The sequence below is a fragment of the Lampris incognitus genome, chromosome 2 (assembly GCF_029633865.1).
Source record: "Lampris incognitus isolate fLamInc1 chromosome 2, fLamInc1.hap2, whole genome shotgun sequence".
In the NCBI taxonomy this organism is placed as follows: Eukaryota; Metazoa; Chordata; class Actinopteri; order Lampriformes; family Lampridae; genus Lampris; species Lampris incognitus.
Window position 1 is genome coordinate 115,981,044 of NC_079212.1, and position 24,820 is coordinate 116,005,863.

General features: G+C 42.7%; 1 protein-coding gene across 6 annotated transcripts in view; it reads left to right on the top strand.

Moving 5' to 3' along the window:
* Window positions 1–1,519: 1,519 nt before the first annotated feature.
* The window catches only part of LOC130134288 (casein kinase II subunit alpha), a 53,973-nt gene continuing 30,672 nt past the window's right edge, over window positions 1,520–24,820 (top strand). For 5 of the 6 annotated variants that reach the window (XR_008814229.1, XM_056302200.1, XM_056302201.1 and 2 more), the window contains exons 1-10: window positions 1,520–1,654; window positions 3,544–3,826; window positions 3,919–4,030; window positions 4,173–4,274; window positions 4,778–4,828; window positions 5,495–5,554; window positions 9,686–9,769; window positions 18,981–19,091; window positions 21,333–21,434; window positions 23,917–24,017. Coding sequence is in view for 5 of the 6 variants with exons in the window: in XM_056302200.1 (XP_056158175.1) it covers window positions 3,726–3,826; window positions 3,919–4,030; window positions 4,173–4,274; window positions 4,778–4,828; window positions 5,495–5,554; window positions 9,686–9,769; window positions 18,981–19,091; window positions 21,333–21,434; window positions 23,917–24,017 (824 nt within the window). In the remaining variant the exon portion in view is untranslated. Of the gene's footprint in view, window positions 1,655–3,543; window positions 3,827–3,918; window positions 4,031–4,172; window positions 4,275–4,777; window positions 4,829–5,494; window positions 5,555–9,267; window positions 9,404–9,685; window positions 9,770–18,980; window positions 19,092–21,332; window positions 21,435–23,916; window positions 24,018–24,820 lie in introns of those variants that run through there. The other variant, XM_056302199.1, reaches the window with a different exon arrangement.

Below are 24,820 nucleotides of genomic sequence, written 5' to 3' on the forward strand. Positions count from 1 at the left end.
GTCTGCAGTAGGCTAATCAAAGTCCTATCAGTAAAAGGCAAAACCTTTTCATGTTTGTTACCCACCAAACAAACAAAAATATACTCATGAATAATACAAGTTAAACATTAAAATAAGTATATTAGATGAGGAAGGTCGTAGAGCTTTGTATCAGATATGCAGGATGGGGCTTGTGCAATGAATGCAATGGTGTATGACTTAAGAGCTCACTGGAACTGCGTGGGATGGATGGGAGGAAGACAATATGGCACGTCTGAAACTGTTAACCAATGTCAACACTCACAGCAATTGTTCAGCGGATATCCTCAATCAAGGCCCCAAAGAGCACAATGAATCGTCTCAGAGACAGAAACCTGCTGCACCCCTGCAACCTTTTTGGCCAACCTCCTATCCTGTACGTTTCACAAGACTAACTGCCCTACTTCAAACACCACGTCATGATGTTTTCTGAACAAACTATTTTAGTGGATAGTCAAGAATTTCCATAGCTATTATAAGGTATCTGCTATGTTAAACATCCTGCTCCTAAACTATTGTTACAGGTTACTTGTATGAAATAAAACTTAGTACTATTGCTATGGATTGCATTATTATTGAAGTTATTGTGTTATATTTAGTTATACCTGATTTGGTAGTTGTTTTAATGTCTCTCTTGCTGCATTATTGATACTTTACAATTTATTGAGTAGTTTCTCTTGTATTCTATTATCTGCTGCGGTAAAACCCCACACCAAGGACATCATTAAACTTTTATGTAATCTAATAAAGACCTCCTTGTATTGTAACAAACTTCCTACCTTTCTTAGGTCTGTCACCACCACTGAAACTTTTAAATCTCATTTAAAGCCCACCTGTATGCCCTTAAATTTGAGTTTACCTGAGTTGCTCTCTTTGTCATTGTGTAGTCTTGTCCTCATTACTGTGTTTTGTTCCATTTATCCACTGTCTTATTTATTGATGTTGTGCAGACGTTTGGCTGATGTTGGTTGTTTTTAAATGTGCTCCATGAATACACTTGACTCATTCTGTTTTAAAGGAAAAGCCAATCTTTTATTCAGTTTTGCTTATTGTGAAAGCCATTTCCCCTGTTTTATATATATATATATTCAAATATAAATCAGTGTTAAAGTCAATATTGTTATCATTGGTAGATTATGTATCAATCAGGGTGTTCATCAGCTATGCTACCTGAAGTAGTATATGGCTAAAGGTAACAGATTTTCTGATATAAAAAGCCAAAGGGTTAAACTCAATCTCACTCAATCTCATTAGTAGACTGTAACAATCCGGGATTTCATTAGTTAGGCTGCTGAAAGTAGTGTGTGTGGATAAACTGCATTAAGGGAACGACCCCTTTTGGAGAGTCAGAAAAACAACACAGTCCCCCATGTCAATTTATCTTGAATTTCATATGTGTGAAGCTGCATTTCCGTGTTACCTGACTGTATTTCTTTAATAACCCTTGTGGATGGTTTCCGCCGCATCTGTCCCGGTCCCGGCTGAGACGTAGGTGGCGGTAGTCAGCCATATTGTCTCTGATACAGCAGGATTCACACACAAGTGGCAGCACTGGCGTTGGAGGGAGAGGCGGGTCGTTAGCTTGACAAAACTCAGCTTCTCCGCCTGGATCTCGCTTGTTGACTTGGTCAAGGAGGTAGATATTCACTTCCATGCGATCACTTTTTACATATAACCAACATGACCTGCCTCTGGATTAGCCGGCCCCTGTAACCCAGCGGGAGCTAACGAGCTATCCAAACTTAGCTTGTGGCGGCTAACATTGGCCAGTTTAGCTAGCTGTTCCAGCACAGCAAGCTAGGAACCCGGTGGCGTTAGCTTGCAGGCTGTAACCCTAGTCAGATAATTGCGAAAGTAAACCGGTTACATTGTTGTTAGTCGTTTACAATTTGCCTGTGTATCTACTAGTAAGAACATTAGCTATATTCGGTCGCTAGTTTTTAATGACACTTGTCAAAAGGAAGATACCAAAGACAGCTTAAAGTAGCTAGCTACGTTAACCTATATCTATATTCATGGTGTTGCGTAAACTGCGTTAATTGGGATATAACATAATTGTTCGACCCGGAGGGATCAAGCTGCCGCCGCCTATAAGCCTGACAAGTGACGCTTTTTATGACGTTAGCTACATTTTGCGTATTTTAGCTAATAAAACTTGGTCAGTTAACAGTCGTCGTCAACCCATTGGTTAACGTTAAATTTGTTGACCCAGGTCAGATTGGTTGAGCACTTGTTAGAGGCATTACAAATTGCTTCATGGTCGCCTGCATCCTCATGGCAGGCGAATATTTTAACCGGCGTTCCGGTTAAGATATTGCAACCTTAGCTTCTAGCTAAAGCCAGTGACTATCGTCTCAAACTTCAATTATTGGTTAAATCAGATGGTGACGGGGCAGAGATGGTTGCGTGCTTTCTTACCTTAGCTAGCCAATGGGATTTCCAAGCTTGGTGTATTTTTATACCGTTTTACAGCCTTTGGATTTGGAAAGGCCTGACTATGATGCTTTACCAGCCAATTACCATGGCAGACATTATGCTTTATCATTGCCTCAATGTACAGCATTTCACATACAGCTACTGCATTGAATGCATCTGTTAGGCAAACCTGGGCATGAGAATGCTTTATGTAGAACACCCTAGGCACACTGTAGTTCCCCCCTCATGTAGTAATTCCCTTGCTATTTTACTACCTACCATATAGACTTTGCTTTAGTAGGATCAGCTTTTGATATGGGTGAATGTGCTGGGCAGCGTTTTGTTATATTTTTGCTGAAGCCAGGATGTTTGTTCAGTGGAAATCAATGCCCCCCCCCCCGCCCCCATTTATTCAGAAACTATGTCAGAGCTCCACTTTTGGAACATGTCCCCTACCTGCTTTCAAGTGTAACACAATCTCACCACACATAATTTCTTTACCCTAAACACACAAATATAGGATAATGTGGTACAGATCATCCATATGTATTTCTGACCCATTGAAGGACTGCATGGGTAATGCATATGTTTCCATTGTGCTCTGCACTTTAGAGCTCAGTTACTTCAGGGATTTTGTCAGCCTTTGCAATATTTGGTCATGTGATAAGAAAAACAAGTAATTTTGGCAAATAATGTAACAGTGGTTTGAAGCTTTAGGTACTGTTGATGTTAATAAAAAAGAGGAAAATAAACCCCCACTGCCATTTAATTGTTGGTTACTATTTTGCTGGTGCTGAAAAGATTGGCTTCACTACCAGCCATTTACGTAACTAACTAGTCACTGCTTTGGGCTTGTTTGTTGATGTAAAAATTCTTAGGTACAATAGAAAAGTTGAAAGGAAAGCATCCAAATTTTTGCTGCCATTGTCGCAGGTGGACGAAATGTTAATTGCTCACCCCATCTGTAAACCGAGGTGGTGGCATTTTTGTGTTCTAAAATGTGTAGTGATGTACTGATGTATAGTGAGCACATTTTTTTGAACATGATGCTGTCAAATGTTTATTTAGCCTACTTAAAAAACACATTTGTTTCCTTCACTTCTGTTTCAGCTGTTCAAAGGCGCCCCTGGTGGATTCCCCCACCCTCAACCAAAGCCCCCCATACCCCTTGCCCTGTTAGGAACAAAGCCCCTTTCCCCCTGCTTTTCCTCTTCTTCCTCCTTCCCTTCCCATCCTTTAACCATCCTTTGCGGCAGTAAGCAGACCCCACCGCCTCTGCCAAGCTGTCGGACATGTCAGGACCAGTGCCAAGCCGGGCCCGCGTGTATCCAGAGGTCAACACACACCGGCCAAGGGAGTATTGGGACTATGAGTCCCATGTGGTTGAATGGGGGTACATATATATAACGATACCCACACATTGCTCAGAGTAAGCTATTTACCAACTCTTAATTCCAAACTGACACTTGTTTGTTTTATCTAAAGAAATCAAGATGACTTCCAGCTGGTAAGGAAACTAGGGCGTGGCAAATACAGTGAAGTCTTTGAGGCAATTAACATTACCAACAATGAAAAGGTGGTGGTGAAGATCCTTAAAGTAAGTGATCGACATAGTGACAAACTGTCTTCATTAAAGCCGTTAATGTATTGAGAATGTGCCTTGAATATGTTGAGAATTTGAGTTGAGAATTTCACCTTTGTTTCATCTGAAAAGACATTTTTGTTATTACTGTCTTTAGCCGGTGAAGAAAAAGAAAATCAAGCGTGAGATCAAGATTTTGGAGAATCTTCGTGGGGGTCCCAACATTATATCCCTCATTGACATTGTGAAAGACCCTGTTGTAAGTAAGAGGTCATTGACGTGAAGCTTGATAATGCGGCCATTACTTCCGCATCACCTGTACATTACTATTGAAACTTGATTGTAGTATTGTTGCAGACAGCATATTTCAAGGACATATTTTGTGTTACTGATAACTCATATGAATATAATTGCATTCAACATCCCTTGACAGTTTTGATATTCTGAAATAACGTTACTGTACCAATAGCATGGTGAGCTCACTACCTGTGCAAGCTTAGCGGTTTCACTTGGGCTTTGGAAATATGTGTCTGTAAGTACCTAGCTAGCTATGCTTCCAATACCAATAGCTAACCCTATTTAACTGTGCTTATCTTATGTTAGATAGTAAGCTCCCCTTAGAGTAAGGTAGTCCATTTCATTGGTATATTAGCTGTATGGCTGTTTCAGTGAAAATGATAATTTTTGTCAGACCTAATGGTAAGTATGAATTGGTGACATTGAGACCATACACTTTTAATTATAAAAACTTCTCTATTTCAGTCCCGAACACCTGCCTTGGTCTTTGAACATGTTAACAACACAGACTTCAAGGTAGGATACAAGTGCTTGTTTTGACTTTTTATGTGTAGAGCACGAATGATTTTTGATGTATCAAATTAGATTTTTTTTAATCCTCCTTGATGTACCCATTGTTTTCCTGGATATGTGTATGTATGTGATAGAAGAATATGAAAGTCCACTGCCATTCTGATATGTAGAAAATGAAATGCATATCAGGTGAGCAGCCATCGGCAAAAAAAATAAAAAAATAAATCTCCTTATGCATATGGAGAACAAGAATCAACAGTCAAAACATTCAAGAGGAAAAAAAAGTGGGGCATACAAGAACCACATGCCATTTGAGAAGTTTTCTAGGGTGACAGCAGAAACACTTGAATTTGTCCCCATGTCATCATTTATTCGAATGATTCAGTTTGCATTGCTCCTATCTCTTGACAAGTAAGTGTAAGAATGTTTTGTAAATATTATTTTTTGTTTGCAATTTAGCATTTCCATGCTGGTTTTATTATTTACAACTTAAAAAAAGTAATAGAAATAGCTTGATTGAAACAGCTACTTTCAATCTATCTTGCCTCAGTCACTGGCAGAGCCCTGCAACTCAAAGCTGGTGGTACTATCTGTTCATTATAAAATGTTCATATGACTGCTCAGTGAAAATGCGATGTCTTTCATTGCATCATTTTTCGCCATCTCCAGCAATTGTACCAGACCCTGACTGACTATGACATCCGATTCTACATGTATGAAATCCTTAAGGTGAGTTATTCAGGGCTCTACCTATAGGGCATAGTGAGCTTTTGCCCTTTGCAACCAGGGACTTCTGATGCTGCTCAAACCACTTTTGTCAAACATGGAAAATATTTCACAAGCCAAAAATATATTTATATATTTATTTGATAATTTACACATCTTTGTCAAACATCGGCTTGTGAAGCAGGTGTGCAGTTCCATATATTTATATGTGTGAATAGTTTTTGATTGGCTGGCTGCTGTGATGTTTGCCTAGTAACAGACTTGCACATAACCAAGCCTTTACTAGCTATACATTTCTTATGTGTAAACAGTGCAACCCAAATGAATAATCGCTAGATTACAATGCAGGTTTACTGGTTAATACGAAGAACTTGCTAAAGACTATTGCTAAATATCTTTCATGATGACCAAATCACCAGATCTAAATTCCATAAAACTTCTTTGGTAATTTCTGAAGCAGTGTGTTTACTTACTCTGATCTAAAAAGACATGTTTTTGTGTTTTGTTTTTTTCTTAAAGCTGAAATCCTGAAAATTGTTTTGGCTTAACTGACACCTTTGGTAAAACTGGTAATTGCATTGGTCTTTGACCATTCCAAATCCAGATCCATTGAAAATTCAACATTTGCCAGTGTTTTGTCAGCACCTTTTATACTGCTGAACAAAAAAACATGGTTGAACCTGAATTTTGGCTAGTGATGTTGTAGCATTTGTTGGTAAAGCAAGGTTTCTCACAGGAACATGGTTAGTCAAGGGGCTAAGTGCCTCCAGTGGAGGGAGGAGGGCGAGGTGTGATGAAGGACAATGTGACAAGCAGTGGAATGGCATGCAGTATAGCCCTGGCCAATCTGATAATGTGAAACATGACTACACAATGCCCATTTGTTGAATATGTTTACTGTCTTGATATTCAAGATACAGTTTAATAACTGTCTTAATGTCTAAAATATGATGCAATTGATTAATAAAACTGATTAAATTATTTGGAGACTATTTCCACTTCTCATTTCACCAAAGAAAAAGGCCTGGTCCAAAAAGATCAGTCTTATAAATAAAATAGTGCTTGCTTTTGGATTTGAAAAGCTTTGTGAGACTTGGTTTTTATGTGATTATTGAGGTTATCTCGTCTATAATTAGTGCAGGCCACCTCTACAAAGGCTCTCTGAGGCACTCCTCCCTTTACCCTCTGCCTCAGCTTATAAAACCTGTCTGTGAACAACACTCCTTGTTTGTGATGGGCCTGTAATACAAAATGTTAAGAATTTACATCTGTGTGGTAAACGGACAGGATTTTTTTTTTTTAATTAATACCTACTACAGTGGCTACTGTAGGTTGATCACTTTCAACACTATGGCCCGACACTGATATAATCACTTGAGGAATATGAATTTGCCTTTAACTAATTTTTGGCCGACATGTTTTAATTTATTTACACTGTCCTGTAAAGGCCAGAATACCCTAGATGGATTTGAAAACTGATAGTAACCCCAAATTAGCCATGACAAGTGATTTTATTTTATTTTTTTTAATATCCTGGACGGTCTGCACTGGTCTTCGTAAAATAGGGCAGGTCACCAAGGACAATTGGTACACATCAGGGGTGGAAATTAACTTTTTTGTCCACCTGCCACTGTGGCTGGTGGATTCCAAAATATACCAGCCACTTTCTTGTTTTAACCGGCAGTGTGTAACTGCATGTGAAAAATAATAAAACAAGATCTACAATATTCAAGCAATAGGCTATTTTAAATATTTAAACTCTTAAAATACTATTTTCAAAATCTAGTTTACTCTTCTTTGGTTTTCAAAATTGTGTACACTACCTTTAAAACATTTAACATATTTGTCAAAAAATAACCAGTGTATCAGTGCCACCAAAATTCCCTTTATTATTACATAAACCAAGACTGTAACAAGTAGAAGGAATTGTGTCAGTATGGGTCTTAATTCAACACTTAATCTAACGTTAGTAAATGACGATTTACTTGCCAACTACATGTCATGTAACGTTAGCTAGCTAATGACATTACATGACAGCTATATTCTGACCTTAATTCAACACTTAATCTAACGTTAGTAAATGACGATTTATTTGCTAACTACACGTAACGTTAGCTAGCTAATGACATTACAAGACAGCTATATTCTGACCTTACTTCAACGCTTAATCTAACGTTAGTGAATAGATTTTTAAAAAATTATGATTTACTTGCATTGCCACACGTAATCTGTAGATGGCCTTCCTTTTTTCGCGATTGCGTGGGCATTTCTAAACAGTAGGCTCATCTTCTTCAACTGGGACGAGTTCATGGCAGCGGTATCCTGTGGGGTCAATTTTCCCTGTACTATCTTTATTACATGGATGTGGCATTTGGATGATTCATGGTCTTTTATGGCTTCCAATTTTAGGTTTTTAGTCCCAATAATGAAACTGTTAGCTTTCTTGTTGGCATCCGAAGCGTGTTGACGACATACCGAACAGAACATTGTCTGGCTTGTCTCCTAGTAAACTAACCAATCACGGGACTCTTTGTCTCCGTTGTCAGTTATTCTCCACTTCTCATTAAAAAAAAATTTCGTTTCGTCTTCGCCTCTTTAACCTGTCTCCTGCTGGGATGTTTTCTCTGCAGACCTCTTAACCCCTGCGATGTAACGCCACATTGTGTTTTCTGGAGATGTCCTTGAAAGTGTCTGTGTGAATTAGCAGACTCGCAAGACAAGCTTCCCTATACTCTGCCTCTGATTGGCTAACCAACGATGGCAACAAGTACTAGCCAATCAGAGGCAGAGTAGGGCGGTTCATAGGGGGGAAAATAAGGCAGCTTCGTGATTCAGTATGTCACAAATTGCTACTTTTCTTTACCCGCCAACGTGGCTGGTAGGTTGAGCAAATTCACCCGCCAATACGCAAATCCACCCGCATTTGGCGTGTAGCGGGTGCTAATTTCTATCCCTGGTACACATCATCTTGTCGTATTTGCTCGTTTAGAATTCAGATAGATCACCTCCTGATGGAGCCTCGGGCCAGTCAGAGCTGTCATGATGATCTGAAATATGTTTGGTGTTTATGACTAGAATCTACAGTTGTAATCTGCAAAAGTCAGTCGTGTCATGCCGAGTCTTTTCCATGCCAGTAAGTACTTAAAAAGTCCTAGTGTGTTCCCGGCTTCAGTTTGACAACCGCGAAATGTGACTGTTTGGGATGCAGCAACAAACGCATCCTTCTCTGATGCGCCACATTCTCCATTAACTGGTGTGTTCTGTGTTATATAGCTGTTCACAATATTCATTCGGGATTCCAGCTGACAAGATTGTGTGATAATGACCTTTTGATGTGTCTCAGCCATCACATTCAGCAGTTTGTTCCACTTCCCTTGCTGAAAATTGTGACAGACTTTGCCTCTTGAAAATGCTTTTAATTTTTTTTTATCCATCCCAAACACATGCTCGTTTTCTCCCTGACTTAAGCTAGCATCAGAATTGTCAAGAGTATTGGCTGTATAGGTGTAACAATCAAATCATGATCATGTTTTCTGTATTGAATCTTGACAGGCTTGAAGCTCACCATTTCATCTTTTTGAGATCATTTAACTAGGTCTAAACAACAGCCTTCACACATCAAACATGGCATGAGCTGTGAGCATCAGCCTGTTTTTATTTTTTTGAGGCCTTGATGTTTTATTGAATAAGAAAACACATATTTTTTCTGACATTAGTGTAGGCAACTGTGGAATTCAGTGGAAGCGCTGTGCCTCAGCTACAAGCAGTTGTGGGGAACACTGTAAAGGTCTTCTGCAAGCTCAGTCTGCCACATGTGCTTGTTGGCCACAACACATTTGCTTCTTCAAACTTGTGGGTACCCATGTTATTCTTCCTGGATGCTATAGTGAAGACATGAAATGCTGTGCAGCGTGTCATATTCCCTAGGAAAATTTTACTGAACAGAAGCCATTAAAATGAGCGAATACAAAAGCATTCATAATTTGGGACAAGTATATATTAGCTGTTGTTTGTAATACACCAGCAGGAGCATTTTTCTTTCGGAAATCTGTTCTTGTACCTTATGAGGTACTTAATATACATATTTCCATGCATCGCTTTGATTTTTGTCCACATTTTGGCTCTTGTCTGTAGGCCCTTGATTACTGCCACAGCATGGGAATCATGCATAGGGATGTGAAGCCACACAATGTGATGATTGATCATGAACACCGAAAGGTGAGTGTCTACAAATACTTAAGTCCCATTCATAATCTCTGGGTAGCAAGTGCTCAGACAAGAGGATATTTACATTGCTAGTGATGTGCATGTTGACTATGATTGCGGGGCCTGTAACACCTGTGAGTGCAAGTAAAAAAAAAAAATCTTCATAGTGAAGTTCAGGTGGGTTATGAGCGGGTTAGGTTTATGCAAAGTAAAAACATGTATTTTTAGATTATCAATATAAATAAATTTGCAATTATTACCCTTAAGCCACCAAAACTGTTTTCATTTGGATAGTTTATCTTGACCTGTCTAGGCCTGCCTAAGCAGCCTGCACATGTACATCACATGTCAGCTGAGATGCCGTTTCCATTCTCTCGGCTGTTTCAATTACCCAATATATCACAGTTCCGCAACATGTTTAGGGTTTCAGCCTAACCTTGCAATCAATAAGAATGACTTTTTTCCCCCCTGCTCACAAATTTAGCCCATTTTGTACATGTAGATAAATGGTAGATTAAACCATGGGCTTCAGCTACCAGATTAGATATTTTCTTTAATTTATTAGCATTCCCCCCCACCCCCGCTCACAAACTTAGCTCATTTTGTAGGCTTAAATAAAGAATAGATTATACCATAGGCTTAGGCTACCAAATCAGATATTTGCTTAGTATTTAAGCATATTGTTGAAACAGAATACCTTTCTAGGCTTACTGGCATGTGTTATAGATTGAACAGTTAAGATATGCTCATTTGATTGGTTATGAGGCTACAGAGACTAACCCTACAATGAAAACAAGGATTATCCAAGCTTGGGGAAATGTTGGGGAAAATGGCCTGTTTGTCATTTGTTTCTCTAAATTGTGTGTGCAGTTGTGTGCACCGTGAAAACTGGAACTGATATGAATCAGCGCATCTGATCAGGGCATCTGATGCAAGTTAGACAACTTGTATCAGGTGATGCAAGTTCAAAATGGAACTGAAATGAATCGGTGCATCTGTTAGGGCATCCGATGCAAGTTAGTCAACTTGCATCAGATGCCCTAATCAGACGCACTTGTTTTATTTCAGTTCCATTTTGCACTTCACACACACATACAACTGCACACACAATGTAGAGGAACAAATGACAAACGGGCCATTTTCATCAGCATTTCTCCAAGCTTAGACAATCCTTTTCATCAAAGGGGTAGTCTCTATAGCCAGGGTTGGCAACCTATGGCACGTGTGCCACCATTGGCACGTGGCAGCATAATCATTGGCACGCAGGCAAGAGAGTGATTTTTTTTTTTTAAGAAATGTTTAAGTGCCCTTGCAGCTGTATTGGCTGCGTGGCCTGTCAGTTTGATTGACGTCACGGTCTTTCGCTCACGGCCTGATGTCTCCTGCTCGAACATCAGAGTGGCCACGTTTCAGCGGCCAATCAGGTAGCGCTCAGGTAGCTCTCATGAATATTAATAAACCTTCCCCTGCCATCCTACGTTTCGAAAATTCGCCTTCCACTCATAGTGCAGTCCAGCGGTTCAAGAACGGTAATGGCACTATGGCAGCCCCGCTAGCTAAGAAAGCTAAAGGAGACGTTCGGCCTTTCCATCCCTCATGGACAGAGGAGTATGGTTTTGTTCCTCAGAAGGACTGTGCTGTGTGTGCTTTTTGTTTTGAAAGCATAGTTTGCTGAATGTCAAGTGTTAAATGCCATTTCGAGACAAAGCACGAGAAAACTTTCAAAGTTCGGGCAGACAAGGCAGAATCCATCAGACATGCAATGGCCAGTTATGGAAAGCAAGCTAACCACCTCAAACTCTTGGCCGCTGGAACAGCTAAAAACCATGTGACCAACGCGAACTATCGCATCGCTCACTGCATCGCTAAACACAGAAAGCCGTTCACTGATGGTGATTATATCAAGGAGGCTTTTCTGTGTACTTCAGATGTTCTGTTTGACGGCGTACCAAACAAAGAAGCAATCAAGGCAAGAATACGGGATATTCCCATGTCAGCTAGAACCTTAGAGCGACACATCAAGGAGATGGCACGTAATGTCAATGAGCAGCAAACGGGTGGGCTGAAAGACGCGGTAGTGTTTAGCATAGCCCTTGACGAGAGCACCGACGTAAATGACATGCCACGTTTGGCAGTCATGGCAAGATATTGTGATGATTCGGCTGTAAGAGAGGCGCTCTGCTGCTTAAAGCCAATGTCTGACACAACAAAAGGTGAGGACATAGCCAAGGTGTTTATGGAACATTCTGAGAAGCGAGGAATTGACAGATCTTTGGAGTGACAACAGATGGCGCTCCTGCCATGGTTGGGAAACAGAGGGGAGCTGTCAGATTAATCGAGGAAGAAGTTGGTCACCCCATCGTGAAACTCCACTGTGTAATTCACCAAGAAAACCTCTGTGCAAAGATGTCAAAATCAGATCTCTTACTGAGGTTATGGTTACGGTGGTAAAGGTTGTTAAGTTCATAGTTAAGAGATCTGTGCTGACACGCCGACAGTTCCAGTCCCTGCTCGAGGAAATGGACTGCGCTTGCAAAGATATCCCTCTCCACGCAGCGGTTAGGTGGCTAAGCTGCGGAAAGGTTTTGGTGCGGTTTGTTGGCTGCTTTCATGCTATCAAGGCCTTCCTGGCTGAAAAAGGCCAAGACTACCCTGAACTAGAGGACGAGAAGTGAGTTGTGAAACTTATGTTTCTCACGGATATTACGGGACACCTCAACGAGCTCAATCTCCGACTGCAAGGTGCAGGGCAAACTGTTTTCGACATGTTTGAAACATGGACGGCTTTTGTCGGCAAGCCAGTGCTCTTTTCAAGCGATGTTGCTACCTCCACTTTCTGCTATTTCAGACACATAAGGGAGCTGTCCTCACAGCACAACATCAGCAGCAGTACCGCTGAACTAGGCGAATACATGCACGAGCTTGAGTCGGAGTTCACAACATGATTTCAAGACTTTCAGAAGTATGGACCCATGTTCTCTTCCTTGATCAAGCCCGACAGCTTTGATGGACATGAGTGGGACTGGTTGGATACACAAGAAATGGAAATGCATTGAGCTGATTGAGCTGAAGATTGAGCTATTTAAAAAAAAAAAGCCTTTTTAAAAAAAAATTTAAATAGTGGGTAGCAGATCCACTGATGTCCATTGTCCAACCGTGGGCTGGGTTGTGGGTGAGGCTATTAATGGTGAGTGAGTTTGAAGTGGCTCCAGAGCTGAGCCACATGTCACTACTCATTACACCATGGCACTTGCGCGTCATCATCATTGGCGGTCACTCGAAGCGAGTATGACTGTCCTCTCCATTGGGTTGTCTACTTGTGGGTCTTCAGATGGCTGTAGAGGCCGATCCGCGGTCCACATACTTTGGTGCAGTGTGGACAGGGGAAAGTGGTGGTGGTGATTGTGGGTGAGCCTTTTTTTCTCTCTCCTTGTGGTGCTGCTTTTTCTCTGCGGCACAGTGGAGTTCCATTTCATGACTTACAGCTCCTTCCTGCATGGATTTATTCCAGGAGCACCTGTCCAGTGCAATGTGTTCCCAGTTGCTCAATGTCATGTTGAATTTCTTCAGACCAGTGTTGATATTGTTCTTGAAACGTTTCTTTTGCCTGCTGGGAACTCGCTGACCTTCTCAGCTGGGAGTACAGGATCTGTTTGGGGAAACGTGTGTTGGACATGCGGATGACATGGCCTGTCCATCGGTGTTGCATTATTGTGGTGGTGATGCTAGTCATGTTTGCTTCTTCGAGAATGCTGATGTTGTTGCGTCTGCCCTTCCAGCTGATCCTCAGGATCTTTCTTAACGATCTTTGGTGGTATTGTTCCAAGGCTCTCAGGTGCCTGCTCTAGGTGGTCCATGACTCTGCATCATACAGCAGGATGGGGAGAACAACTCTGTAGATCAGGAGTTTTGTTTGGACCTTTAGGTCTCGGTCTTCAGACTTTTTTCCTGAGTCTGGTGTAAGTGCCATTGGCACAACTCAGGCGATGGTTGACCTCAGAGTTGATGTCAGCTTTTGAGGAGAGAAGGCTGCCGAGGTAGGGGAAGTGATCAACATTTTCAAAAATTTTGATGACCACTTTTATGTTGGGCTGGGTAGATGGCTGGTTGGGTGGAGGGTGATGTAGGACCTGGGTCTTCTTGATGATTAATGCTAGACCAAGGGCCCTGTATGCCTTGGCAAATGCATTCAGAATGTCCTGGAGGTCTTCTGCAGAGTGTGCTGCGATGGCGTTGTCGTCTGCATACTGAAGCTCCATGATGGTGGTGTTGCAGACTTTGCTCTTGGCCTTGAACCTATTAAGGTTGAAGAGCCTGCCATCAGTTCTGTATAGGATTGGGATCCCCCATGGCAGCTCTTCACCAATGAGGTGGAGTATAGCAACAATAAATATGGCAAACAGGGTGGGTGCAATGATGCATCCCTGTTTAACCCTTGATTCCACAGTGAAGGACTCTGACTCAGAGCTGCTGTTGCAGAGCACTGTGACTGACATTGTGTCATGTATAAGATGTATTTATCAGGGCAACATTATCTTGATAGTATGCTCCAAAGAGTCTGGCGGTCTACTGAGCCAAAGGCCGTTATCACGTCTATGAAAGCAGTGTACAAAGGCTGCCTTTTTTTGAGGCATTTTTCCTTGAGTTGGCGGGCTGTAAATATGTCTGCTGTACCTCTGGGTGGGCGGAAGCCACACTGAGATTCTGGGAATACTTCTTCAGCCAGTGGTAGCAGTCGATTTGCGAGGATGCGGGCAGGGCCTTTGCCTGATGTTGACAGAAGTGAGATGTCCCTGTAGTTTCCACATTCTGCCATGTCCCCTTTGTTGAATATGGCCACTATTAGAGCATCCCTGAGCTCTGAGGGAAGTTCTTCTTTTTCCAGACCTTGAGGAGAAGGATGTGGATGTGGTCCAGGAGCCCTGGTCCACCTTCCTTTAAGATCTCAGCTGGGATCCTATCTGGACCGGGTGCCTTGTTGTTAAGGCTCCTGATGGCATCTTGAACCTCTGTCATGGTGGGAGGTTCCCCAATGTCTTCTCTGATGGGACTCTGGGGAATGTGGTTGGCAATGTCTGGTTCAGCTGTGCTGTTGCAGTTGAGTTCTTGGAAGTACTCCTTCCATTGGGTGTTAATGGACTCGTCCTTCACCAACTCCTGCCTGGCCTTTGAGCGCAGGGTGTTTAAGCCGCGGTTGCTTAGACCATAGATGGTCTTAGTAGCGATGAAAAAGCCTCTGATGTCACCCAAGTCTGCCAGTTGCTGGATTTCCAGAGCCTTTTCTGTCCATCAAGAGTTCTCAAGCTCTCTCACGTGTCTCTGGACGTCCGCCTTGGCTCCGGAGTGAGCCACTATTCTAGGTTAACAACAGGTTACATCATTTTGCCAGGCACGAAAGACTTTCCTTTTTCTGGAGATGAGCTATTCTATCTCTGTGTCATTCTCATCAAACCAGTCCTGGTGTTTTCTGGACTTGTACCCAAGGGTGGTTTTGTAGGTGTTGAGTTAGTGGATTTGAGCAGGCTCCAGTGCTTCTCAATGTCATCAGGATATTCCTTTTGGAGGGTTTCCCCAAGAGAGGCCTGAAGTTGCTACTGGGTGGCAGTTTCATTCAGGCTTTCACGGTTCAGTGTTGGCTGGATCTGCTTCTTTTGAACTCTTCTCTTCCTCTTGAGTTTGATGGACATCATGGAGTGGATGAGGCGATGCTCAGTCCAGCGGTAATCTGCATCAATCATGGCCCTCGTGATGTTCACGTCATGGTGGTCCCTGGTTCGTACAATGACATAGTCAAGGAGATGCTACTATTTGGAGCGGGGGTGTCTCCAATATGCCTTAAATTTGTTTTTCTGGCTAAACGGCATGTTAGTGATGGTGAGGTCGTACTGAGCACATTTGTTAAGAAGCAGAACTCCATTGGAGTTGATGTTCCTGATGCCTTCCTTTCCTATAGTATCCTTCCAGAGGTGTTGATCTTGGCCAACCCTGGCGTTGATGTCTCCTAGGAGAATAATCTTATCCTCCTTGGGGTTTCTTGACAGCGTGTCATCTAAGCAGGTGTAGAAGGTCTCTTTTACTTCTTCTTCAGAGTATAAAGTAGGGGCATAGGCACTCACAACTGTTGCTATCTGGTTGTTGGCAAGCACCAGACGGATGGTCATGAGACGCTCACTGATCCCCACGGGAAGTTCAGACAGGTGGCCGATGATCTGGTTCCTGATGGCAAATCCAACGTCATGGATCCTGGGCTCATCAGAAACTTTTCCTCTCCAGAAGAAGCATAGACACCCTTCTCCTTCAGTTGTCCTTTGTCTTCCCATTGAGTTTCAGAAAGGGGAGCTATGTTAATCCGGCATCTCTTCAGTTCCCTAGCAATGATCATGGTTCTCCTCTCCGGTCTGTCACTGGTTGCACTATCCATCAGTGTGCGCACATTCCAGGCTCCAGAGTTCATGTTTCTGTGTTTCTGACCGCACGTGGTGATCCCAATGGATGCGGTAATCCAGTCAGGAGGTTTGAGACAGGCTATTTTTAGGGCATCTTTTTTAGCCCCTTCCCCAGGTGGTGTGAGCAGAGTGGATCCTAAAGAGGGCTACTCAGTTGTGGGTGCAGCTGCTGAAGGGCTCTTTCTACTTTGTTCCAAGAGCCCAGTCACTGAATGTAGCACCCACTGCCTGATGTACTGGCTTATGACTATGGACTTCCAGATCTCACAATCCTGCCTCGTCGCTACTTGCCGGTCACCATAGAACCTAATCCGGGATGTTAGGGTGGATTCCCTTTATTGAGGACGCCTATGCATGACTTTGTTTAAGGTGGTAACACTGGTGCACAGACAGCCACCACCATGGGCCAGGATCCAGTGGCATGGAATTCAAGATGACTGGGGGCCCATTTCTGCTGCAGCCTTCATCCGCCTTCCCAGCCATTGTGATACTTCCCTAAAGTCAGCCATCATCCTGCACCTGTTCCACTGTTGAGGTCTTGGTTAGATTGCACTTTGTCAGGGACCTCCCCCTTGACCTTACTGCCATGGGTGACCCTACCCAGGAGCATAGCTCCAGACAGCATTGCTCTCGGGATCTCAGGACCACGCAAGCTTCTCCACCATCAAATCAAATCAATTTTATTTGTATAGCCCAATATCACAAATTACAAATTTGCGTCAGTGGGCTTAAAAGCAACACAACATCCTGTCCTTAGACCCTCTCATCGGAAAATAAAAATAAAGAACATAAAGAACAACTCCCTAAAAAAAAAACCTTTAACAGGGAGAAAAAATAGGAAGAAACCCCAGGGAGAGCAACAGAGGAGGGATCTCTCTCCCAAGACGGACAGCGTGCAATGGATGTTGTGTTCACGCAATTTATGTAATACAACATTGAAAGAGGATAACAGAATTATAATGGACATAACATTTATGAAGAATATGATGCACAGGATGCCAAGCAGTGTCCAGATGCCATCGGAACAGTCCAGGACCCAAGCCACGCGACCAGCATCATCATGTTAAAAAAAAAAAACTTATGAGAGGAGAGGAAGGGCAGGCAGCATCCAAATGGCAACCACCATCACCACGGAGACCTCGGAGGAGAACCGACTGCGCGTGCACACAAGGGAGACTCACATGACACCATTCAAACACAGAAAAAGAGAAAGGAGAAGACATCATTCCGAGAGAGAGAAAAGACATGTTGGAGAAGAGAACAGTTTGCAGTAGTCATTAGTCATAATCAATTAAGTCATCAACTGGTCATAATCTATACTCTGTAATCTCGTCGGCAGAACAGTGGTTGGTAAATTCATTGAGACAGAAAACCAACCTGCCATCCAGTACAGGTTGTGAAGCACTCAACTTAAAGGCAACTAATTGTAAGCTAAGGCAAAAGGATGAGTTTTAAGTTTGGATTTAAAGGACTCAACAGACTCTGATTGTCTGATGGCAGCAGTCAGGTTATTCCACAAAAACGGAGCCTGATAGGAAAAGGCCCTGCTACCAGCTGACTTCTTTTTAACTTTGGGTACACACAGGAGCCCTGTATTTGGGGAACGAAGAGCTCGAGATGGCATGTAAGGTTTAAGGAGAGCAGACGGGTAAGGTGGGGCAAGCGCATTAAGGATTTTATAAGTCAGCAGAAGCACCTTGTATTCTGATCTAACATGGATAGGAAGCCAATGAAGGGAGGCAAGAATTGGTGTAATATGGTCAAATTTCCTAGTTTTAGTTAGGATTCTAGCAGCAGCATTCTGAACCATCTGAAGACTTTTAGTACTAGAATGTGGTAGACCTGAGAACAGAACATTACAGTAATCGAGTCTGGATGAAACAAATGCGTGTATTAGAGTCTCTGCATCAGCCATGGAGAGAAAAGACTGAATTTTAGCTATGTTACGTAAGTGAAAAAAGGCAGTCTTGGTGATTTCTTTAATGTGCTTATCAAAGGAAAGGCTGGGATGAAACTTAACACCAAGATTTTTGGCTGCCACACTTTGTGAAACCACAGAGTTGTCGATTGTTATCGTTACTTGATCAAATTGGTGACAAGGTGACAATCCATGGAGAAGTGGGGTTGTGGGTGGGGCTATTAATGGGCGAGTGAGTTTGAAGTGGCTCCAGAGCTGACCCACATATCACTACTCATTACATAATGGGCGGCATGGTGGCTCAGTGGTTAGTGCTCTTGCCTCATGGCAAGAAGGTTCTGGATTCAAACACCGGGGTTGTCCATCCTTGGGGTACATCCCAAGTCGTCCTCTGTGTGGCATTTGTATGTTCTCCCTGTGTCTGCAGTGGGTTTTCTCCAGGTGCTCCGGTTTCCCCCACCATCAAAAAAAGACATGCATGTTAGGGTTAATACTCCTGTCTGTGCCCCTGACCGAGGCATGACAAGACGAACTGGAGTTGGTCCCCAGGGGCTGCACGGCGGCTGCCCACTGCTCCTAGGTACACAGCTAGGATGGGTTAAATGCAGAGAGAGAATTTCCCCACAGGGATTAATAAATTAGTTTAATAAAAAAGGGCACATATGCATCAAACCACGTAATAATAACTCTTTATTAAGCATCATTTGATGTGTTTCTCTTTATAGATCTCATTATTTCACATTTTGCAGGTGCAGTAATGAAGCGAATGCTAATAACAATAAGGACAGTGGTGTTCAGCACCAATATAATGTCTTGTTTTTATTTGTGTAAGCTAACTGCCTCTTGTGTATACTTTCAGTTGCGCCTTATTGATTGGGGTCTGGCTGAGTTTTACCATCCAGGGCAGGAGTACAACGTCAGGGTGGCCTCCCGCTACTTTAAAGGACCGGAGCTCCTGGTGGATTACCAGGTATGGGAACAAATGTCATGCTGACATTGAGAGTCTTCAGTATGCAGTATTCATATGTGGTGATGATTGATGAAGGATGATGGCTCATTAGGCGGTTTAGCTTAGTTAGCTGTTTTAGGGCTTGATGACGATGTCTCCATGCACACCAATTTTCCAGTATCAGTTGGTTGATTAAGTTGATCTAAATTAAATATGACCATATCAACAGGATAATATGATTGCCATAGTTCGAATTAGGTCTTGGGAGTAAACATATTTCAATCATGCATGTTGAGTATTCTGATATTTTTATGGGTTATTTAGAGGCTGTTAAGAAGCATTAATACCTAATAGCACTTTACTTGTGGAGTTTTCACTGCACTTTATGATACTTATCTGAATCTAACATGACAACATCTGAACAAAGAGCACTTGGGTGTTGGCAAAGTTGTTGTTACCATAGAAAAATTAGTGAAACATAAGTCTCAGCATCTTTGGATTGAATCTTAAACTGTCCTGCTAAAAATGTTAACCCTAACTTTAAAGGCTGCAACAGAAATCCAGGTTGTGGTTTCTAAAATGGAGGGATGCTCCCATGAGTATGCTGTAGAAAGGGCATTAAATATTGTTAATATTCAGACTATTTTAAGCTGAATGTAAAAGTTATGAATGTAAAAGGAAAGAAGTTTTTTTTTGCACAACTCAGATCAAGAGTAAATAAAAAACTTGTGTGTGCATGCAGAGTTTCTCCCTCAAAGCGGCCATGTAATGCAGTCTTGTTTTGTTGTTGTTATTTTGATGAATGTATGACTATGGCATTGGCACTTAGTTTTACCATCCTTTGGGAAATGGGGAAATACCAAAATGATTTCAACTCAAAAAATGTGTATCTACCTTTTTCCTGACTTGGCGAGTTTACCCATGATTCATAGCAGAAGCAAGTTTTGCTCTTGCGGTTGAACACTTGTTTACATTTGCGTAGCTACCAGGGATGCTGCAAAAGCCAGGGTTGAGTCATGGATGAGGTACAAATGGACAAAAAAACGAAGATGGCTACACACTAAAGATGTTTCAAAAAGTCGTGAGGACACTACTGTAACAGTGCCTTACCCGTCACTTCTCATGGAGTGCGTAGATGACATGAGACAGTGGCCCGATGTTAGTTACATCGATATGTTAATTATCTTGTGTTTTCTGAAGGTGTTGATGGCGAAGAATTACACAGTTACAAAAGCATGGAGGCATATGATTATCTGCACAGTAACAAAATATGAAAAGTCCTGTTAAAAAAACACATTGACTTTGTATTTCTGAAGGCAGCAGTAGAGCCCAGCCAAAGCGTCAGTCAAGCTAAGCATACAGCGTTGGTCATACTGAAGGAAAGTGGAGTCGTGGAGACAGTCGGCTGTTCGTGCATTGCCGGGTTAGGGAGGTCATGTAGCCATGCAGCAGCTGTTCTGTGGAATGTAGTCATAAACCCAAATATCTCCTCTCTATTGTTGTATTCAAATCGTTCTGCGTTACTACTTTGCGTCCATCATTCCTTGGCATGGAGTGCAACGCGTAGGGCGCAGGACACAGATATTTTTGTCGAAGTTGTTTATGAACGAAGCAAGACGTTTCAGACAAAATCTTCAACTTCCTTGAATTGTTGTGACAACCAACAACGGCACAAGTTGGACCCGAGCTCGTTTTAAGCGCATTTTAAGAACAAGAACAAGAATCTATGAATTATCTAATTAATGTAACGTTGCCTTGAGCTAGCTGTGGAAATTGCTGTCATGGTGGCACGGTCGGTGGAGGCACTCAACCGGAAACAGAAAACCGGTAAGCAGAAGTAGTCATCTGTCATGTCAGCACCCATTGGCTTCTTAAGAAACAAGTGGATAGGATTTCATTTTAGAGAGCAAAGATGAAAAAAAAAATTTTTTTTTAAGTTCGCCTGCCTTCCACCAATATGTTTTGCTATCTGATCTGTTAGAAATTTGGATGAACTGTGTGGTTTTTTGTTTGTTTTTTTAAGATTGTTTTTTGGGCATTTTTTGCCTTTAGTGACAGTGAAGAGTTAGCATTTTTTGCCTTTAGTGACAGTGAAGAGATAGTGACAGTGAAGAGTCAAGACAGGAAATTTGGGAGAGAGAGGGGTATGACATGCAACAAAGGTTGTCTGCTGGAATCAAACTGGCGACCATGTGGCCATGTGGCATGCACTGTAACCATTCGGTACAGAGGTGCTCCTGAACTGTGTGTTTTATGTTTCAGATGTATGACTACAGTTTGGATATGTGGAGTCTGGGCTGCATGCTGGCGAGCATGATATTTAGGAAGGAGCCCTTCTTCCATGGCCATGACAACTATGACCAGGTAAACGCATGTGCGCACACACACACACACACACACACACACACACACACGCACACACCTACTGGACTTTTGGGCTTTCAGATTGATTTCAAGATTCGAGTCCGCTTTGAAGTAAAAAAAAAAAATCACTGCTTGAATTTTAAATCATGCTTCGAACAGGAAAATGCATCGCCCTTGATTAATTATGATTAGTTTGAATAATTTAAAATATAATGCAGTTTTACAGAAAATGTTGTAACTTAATCCCTGTGTTGCCTCCGGCTTGGTCAGGCATCCCTACAGACACAATAGGTGGGAAGGCGGATGTGGGTATGTGTCCTGGTCGCTGCACCAGTGCCTCCTCTGGTTGGTTTGGGCACCTGTTCGGGAGGAGGGGGAACTGGGGGGAATAGCATGATCCTCCCATGTGCTATGTCCCCCTGGCAAAACTCCTCACTGTCAGGTGAAAAGAAGCGACTGGCGACTCCACATATATCGGAGGAAGCATGTGGTAGTCTGCAGCCTTCCCCGGATCGGCAAAGGGGGTGGAGCAGTGACTGGGACAGCTTGGAAGAGTGGGGTAATTGGACAGGTGCAATTGGAGAGAAAAAAAGAAAAAAAAAGAAAATGTTGTACCTCATGTTCTTATTAAAAAAAAAAAAATCCTCTTTGATTTGTTGCTCATGAATTATTGCTAACGCATTCATATGCTGTAGCCTAGTGTGTCAGTTTTAGTTTTGATCAAGTTATTTTCCTAGCCTTCACAAATGCAGGATCACATGGGGCTTCCATATCTTTTATTCATATATGAATTGTTAATAAATATATTACATGGACAAATTATGTAAGTGTTTTGTTTTTTCTATATTTAGATCAACATGCACCTCTTTGCGCCGGTCAGAGCAGAGCCGTTTGCGCGATGCTGCCCCTGGCCTATATTGAATGTATTAATCACCAAAATAATGATTAAGATTCCCATCTATCAGAATTTTGATAATTTGTAATGGGTGTAGATTTGAATTTGATTTTATGAGATCTTTGACAGCCCAACTGTATTTGTCTGTCTTTACAGGATTGGGTGTAAATAAAAAAACGTCAGTATTTTAAAATTAAATGATTGAGCCATTGAGTGATTATTTAAATACAGTTTAAAAGAACCCAATAGTTCAGTTCATCTAGGAGGAAATACACTCTTATACACTGATCAGCCAAAACATTAAAACCACCTACAAGTAAGTGAATAACATGGATTATCTCGTTACAGTGGCACCTTTCAAGAGATGGGATATATTAGGCAGCAGGTGAACAGTCAATTCTTTAAGTTGATGTGTCGGAAGCAGGAAAAATGGGCAAGTGTAAGGATTTGAGCGACTTTGACAGGGGTCAAATTGTGATGGCTAGATGACTGGGTCAGAGCATCTCCCAAATGGCAGGTCTTGAGTGTTCCCAGTGTATGGTGGTCGGTACCTACCAAAAGTTGTCCAAGGATGGACAACAGTCAAGCCGGCGACAAGAGCCATGGGCGCCCTAGGCTCATTGATGCGAGTGGGGAGTAAAGGCTAGCCTGTCTGGTCCGATCCCACAGAAGAGCAACTGCAGCCCAAATTGCCATAAAAGTTAATGCTGGCTATGATAGACAAGCGTCGGAACACACAATGCATCACAGCTTGCTGCGTATGGGGCTGCGTAGTGGCAGACCAGTCAGAGTGCCTATGATGACCCTTGTCCACCATCAAAAGCACTTAGAACGGCACGTGAGCATCAGAACTGGACCATGGCGCAATGGAAGAAGGTGGCCTGGTCTGATGAATCACATTTTCTTTTACATCTTGTGGACAGCCGGGTGTGTGTGTGTGTGTCATTTACCTGGGGAAGAGATGGCACCAGGATACACTATGGGGAGAAGGCAAGCCGGCAGAGTCTGATGCTCTGGGCAATGTTCTTCTCGGAAACCTTAGGTTCTGAATTTCATGTAGATGTTACTTTGACACGTACCGCCTTTCCTAAACATCCATGCAAACCAAGTTCACCTCTTTATTGCAAAGGTTTTCCCTGATGGCAGTGGCCTATTTTAGCAGGATAATATACCCTGTCACATTGCAAAAATTATTCAGGAATGGGTTGAGGAACATGACAAAGAGTTCAAGGTGTTGCTTTGGCCTCCAAATTCTCCACATCTCAATCCGATCAAGCGTCTATGGCATGTGCTGGAAAAACAAGTGGAGGACCCCCCCCCCCCACGTCTTGGTGTCAGACACCAGAGGACACCGTCAGAGGTCTTTTGGAGTCCATGCCTCGACGAGTCAAAGCTGTTTTGGTGGCACAAGGGGGACCTATACAATATTAGGCAGGTGGTTTTAATGTTTTGGCTCATCGGTGTATATACTCATTTAAAGGCACTTTTACTCCCAAACATAATATTGGGGTAATAGGCTAAGAAACTGCCAGTATAGCTGATGAACCACTGTAACGTGCATTTGCTTAGTTATTTGTTTTTCTATAGTTGGTGAGAATAGCCAAGGTGCTGGGAACTGAAGACCTGTATGATTACGTTGACAAGTACAACATTGAGCTGGAACCTCGCTTCAACGACATCCTTGGAAGGTATGCTTACGATTGCAATGTCCCCCTAGTGATAAAAGACCTGTGGTAGGACCTACTGATTATATGTGAAGAGTTGTGTGGAATGTCTTTATGCATGCTCAATAAGTTGTATGAAGTTGTGTGGAATTTAACTTTTGATGTAGATGCACTTTATGCAATGTAACACCCCGAACTATTAGACTATAGACGCCATATTAAAAGTCTAAAATGGTGGCGCGAACTCACGTTTGCGGTGGCCTCCCCCAGTTCCGGCTATGCAGTGTCTTTATCCATGTCTACGTCTGCATCTGAGTTTGTGTCATCATGTGAAGAATTATGTCTGTGATCGATTTCGATGGATGGCTGGGAGAGCTAGCGTTGGATCGGCTGGGAGAGCTTGGTCTGCTGCGTCCTGTGGGCTGAGGGACCACGGCCCCGCCTGGAGCTGCGCCCGAAGAGGAAACACTGAGGGCGGTCTGACAGGACTCGGATGCAGTGCAGGCTAAGCTAGCTGCTAGCCCATGCAGACCGGCGTTTCCGATAGCACCGAGGGCGGTCTGGCGACGGCTTCGCCTGGCATCAGCTGTGCAGTGTTTTTGTCTGCGTTTGTGTCGTCATATGGAGTACGGGGGAGGTGTCTGGTTTGGAGAGCTGGCATTGGATCAGCTGAGGGAGCCTGGTCTGCTGCATCCAGTGGGCCCAGCGACCACGGCCCCTGCCTGGAGCTGCGCCCAAAGAAGAAATGCCGAGGGCGGTCTGACTGGATGTGGAAGTGGGGCAGGCTAAGCTAACTGCTAGCCCATGCAGACCAGTGGTTCCAAAAG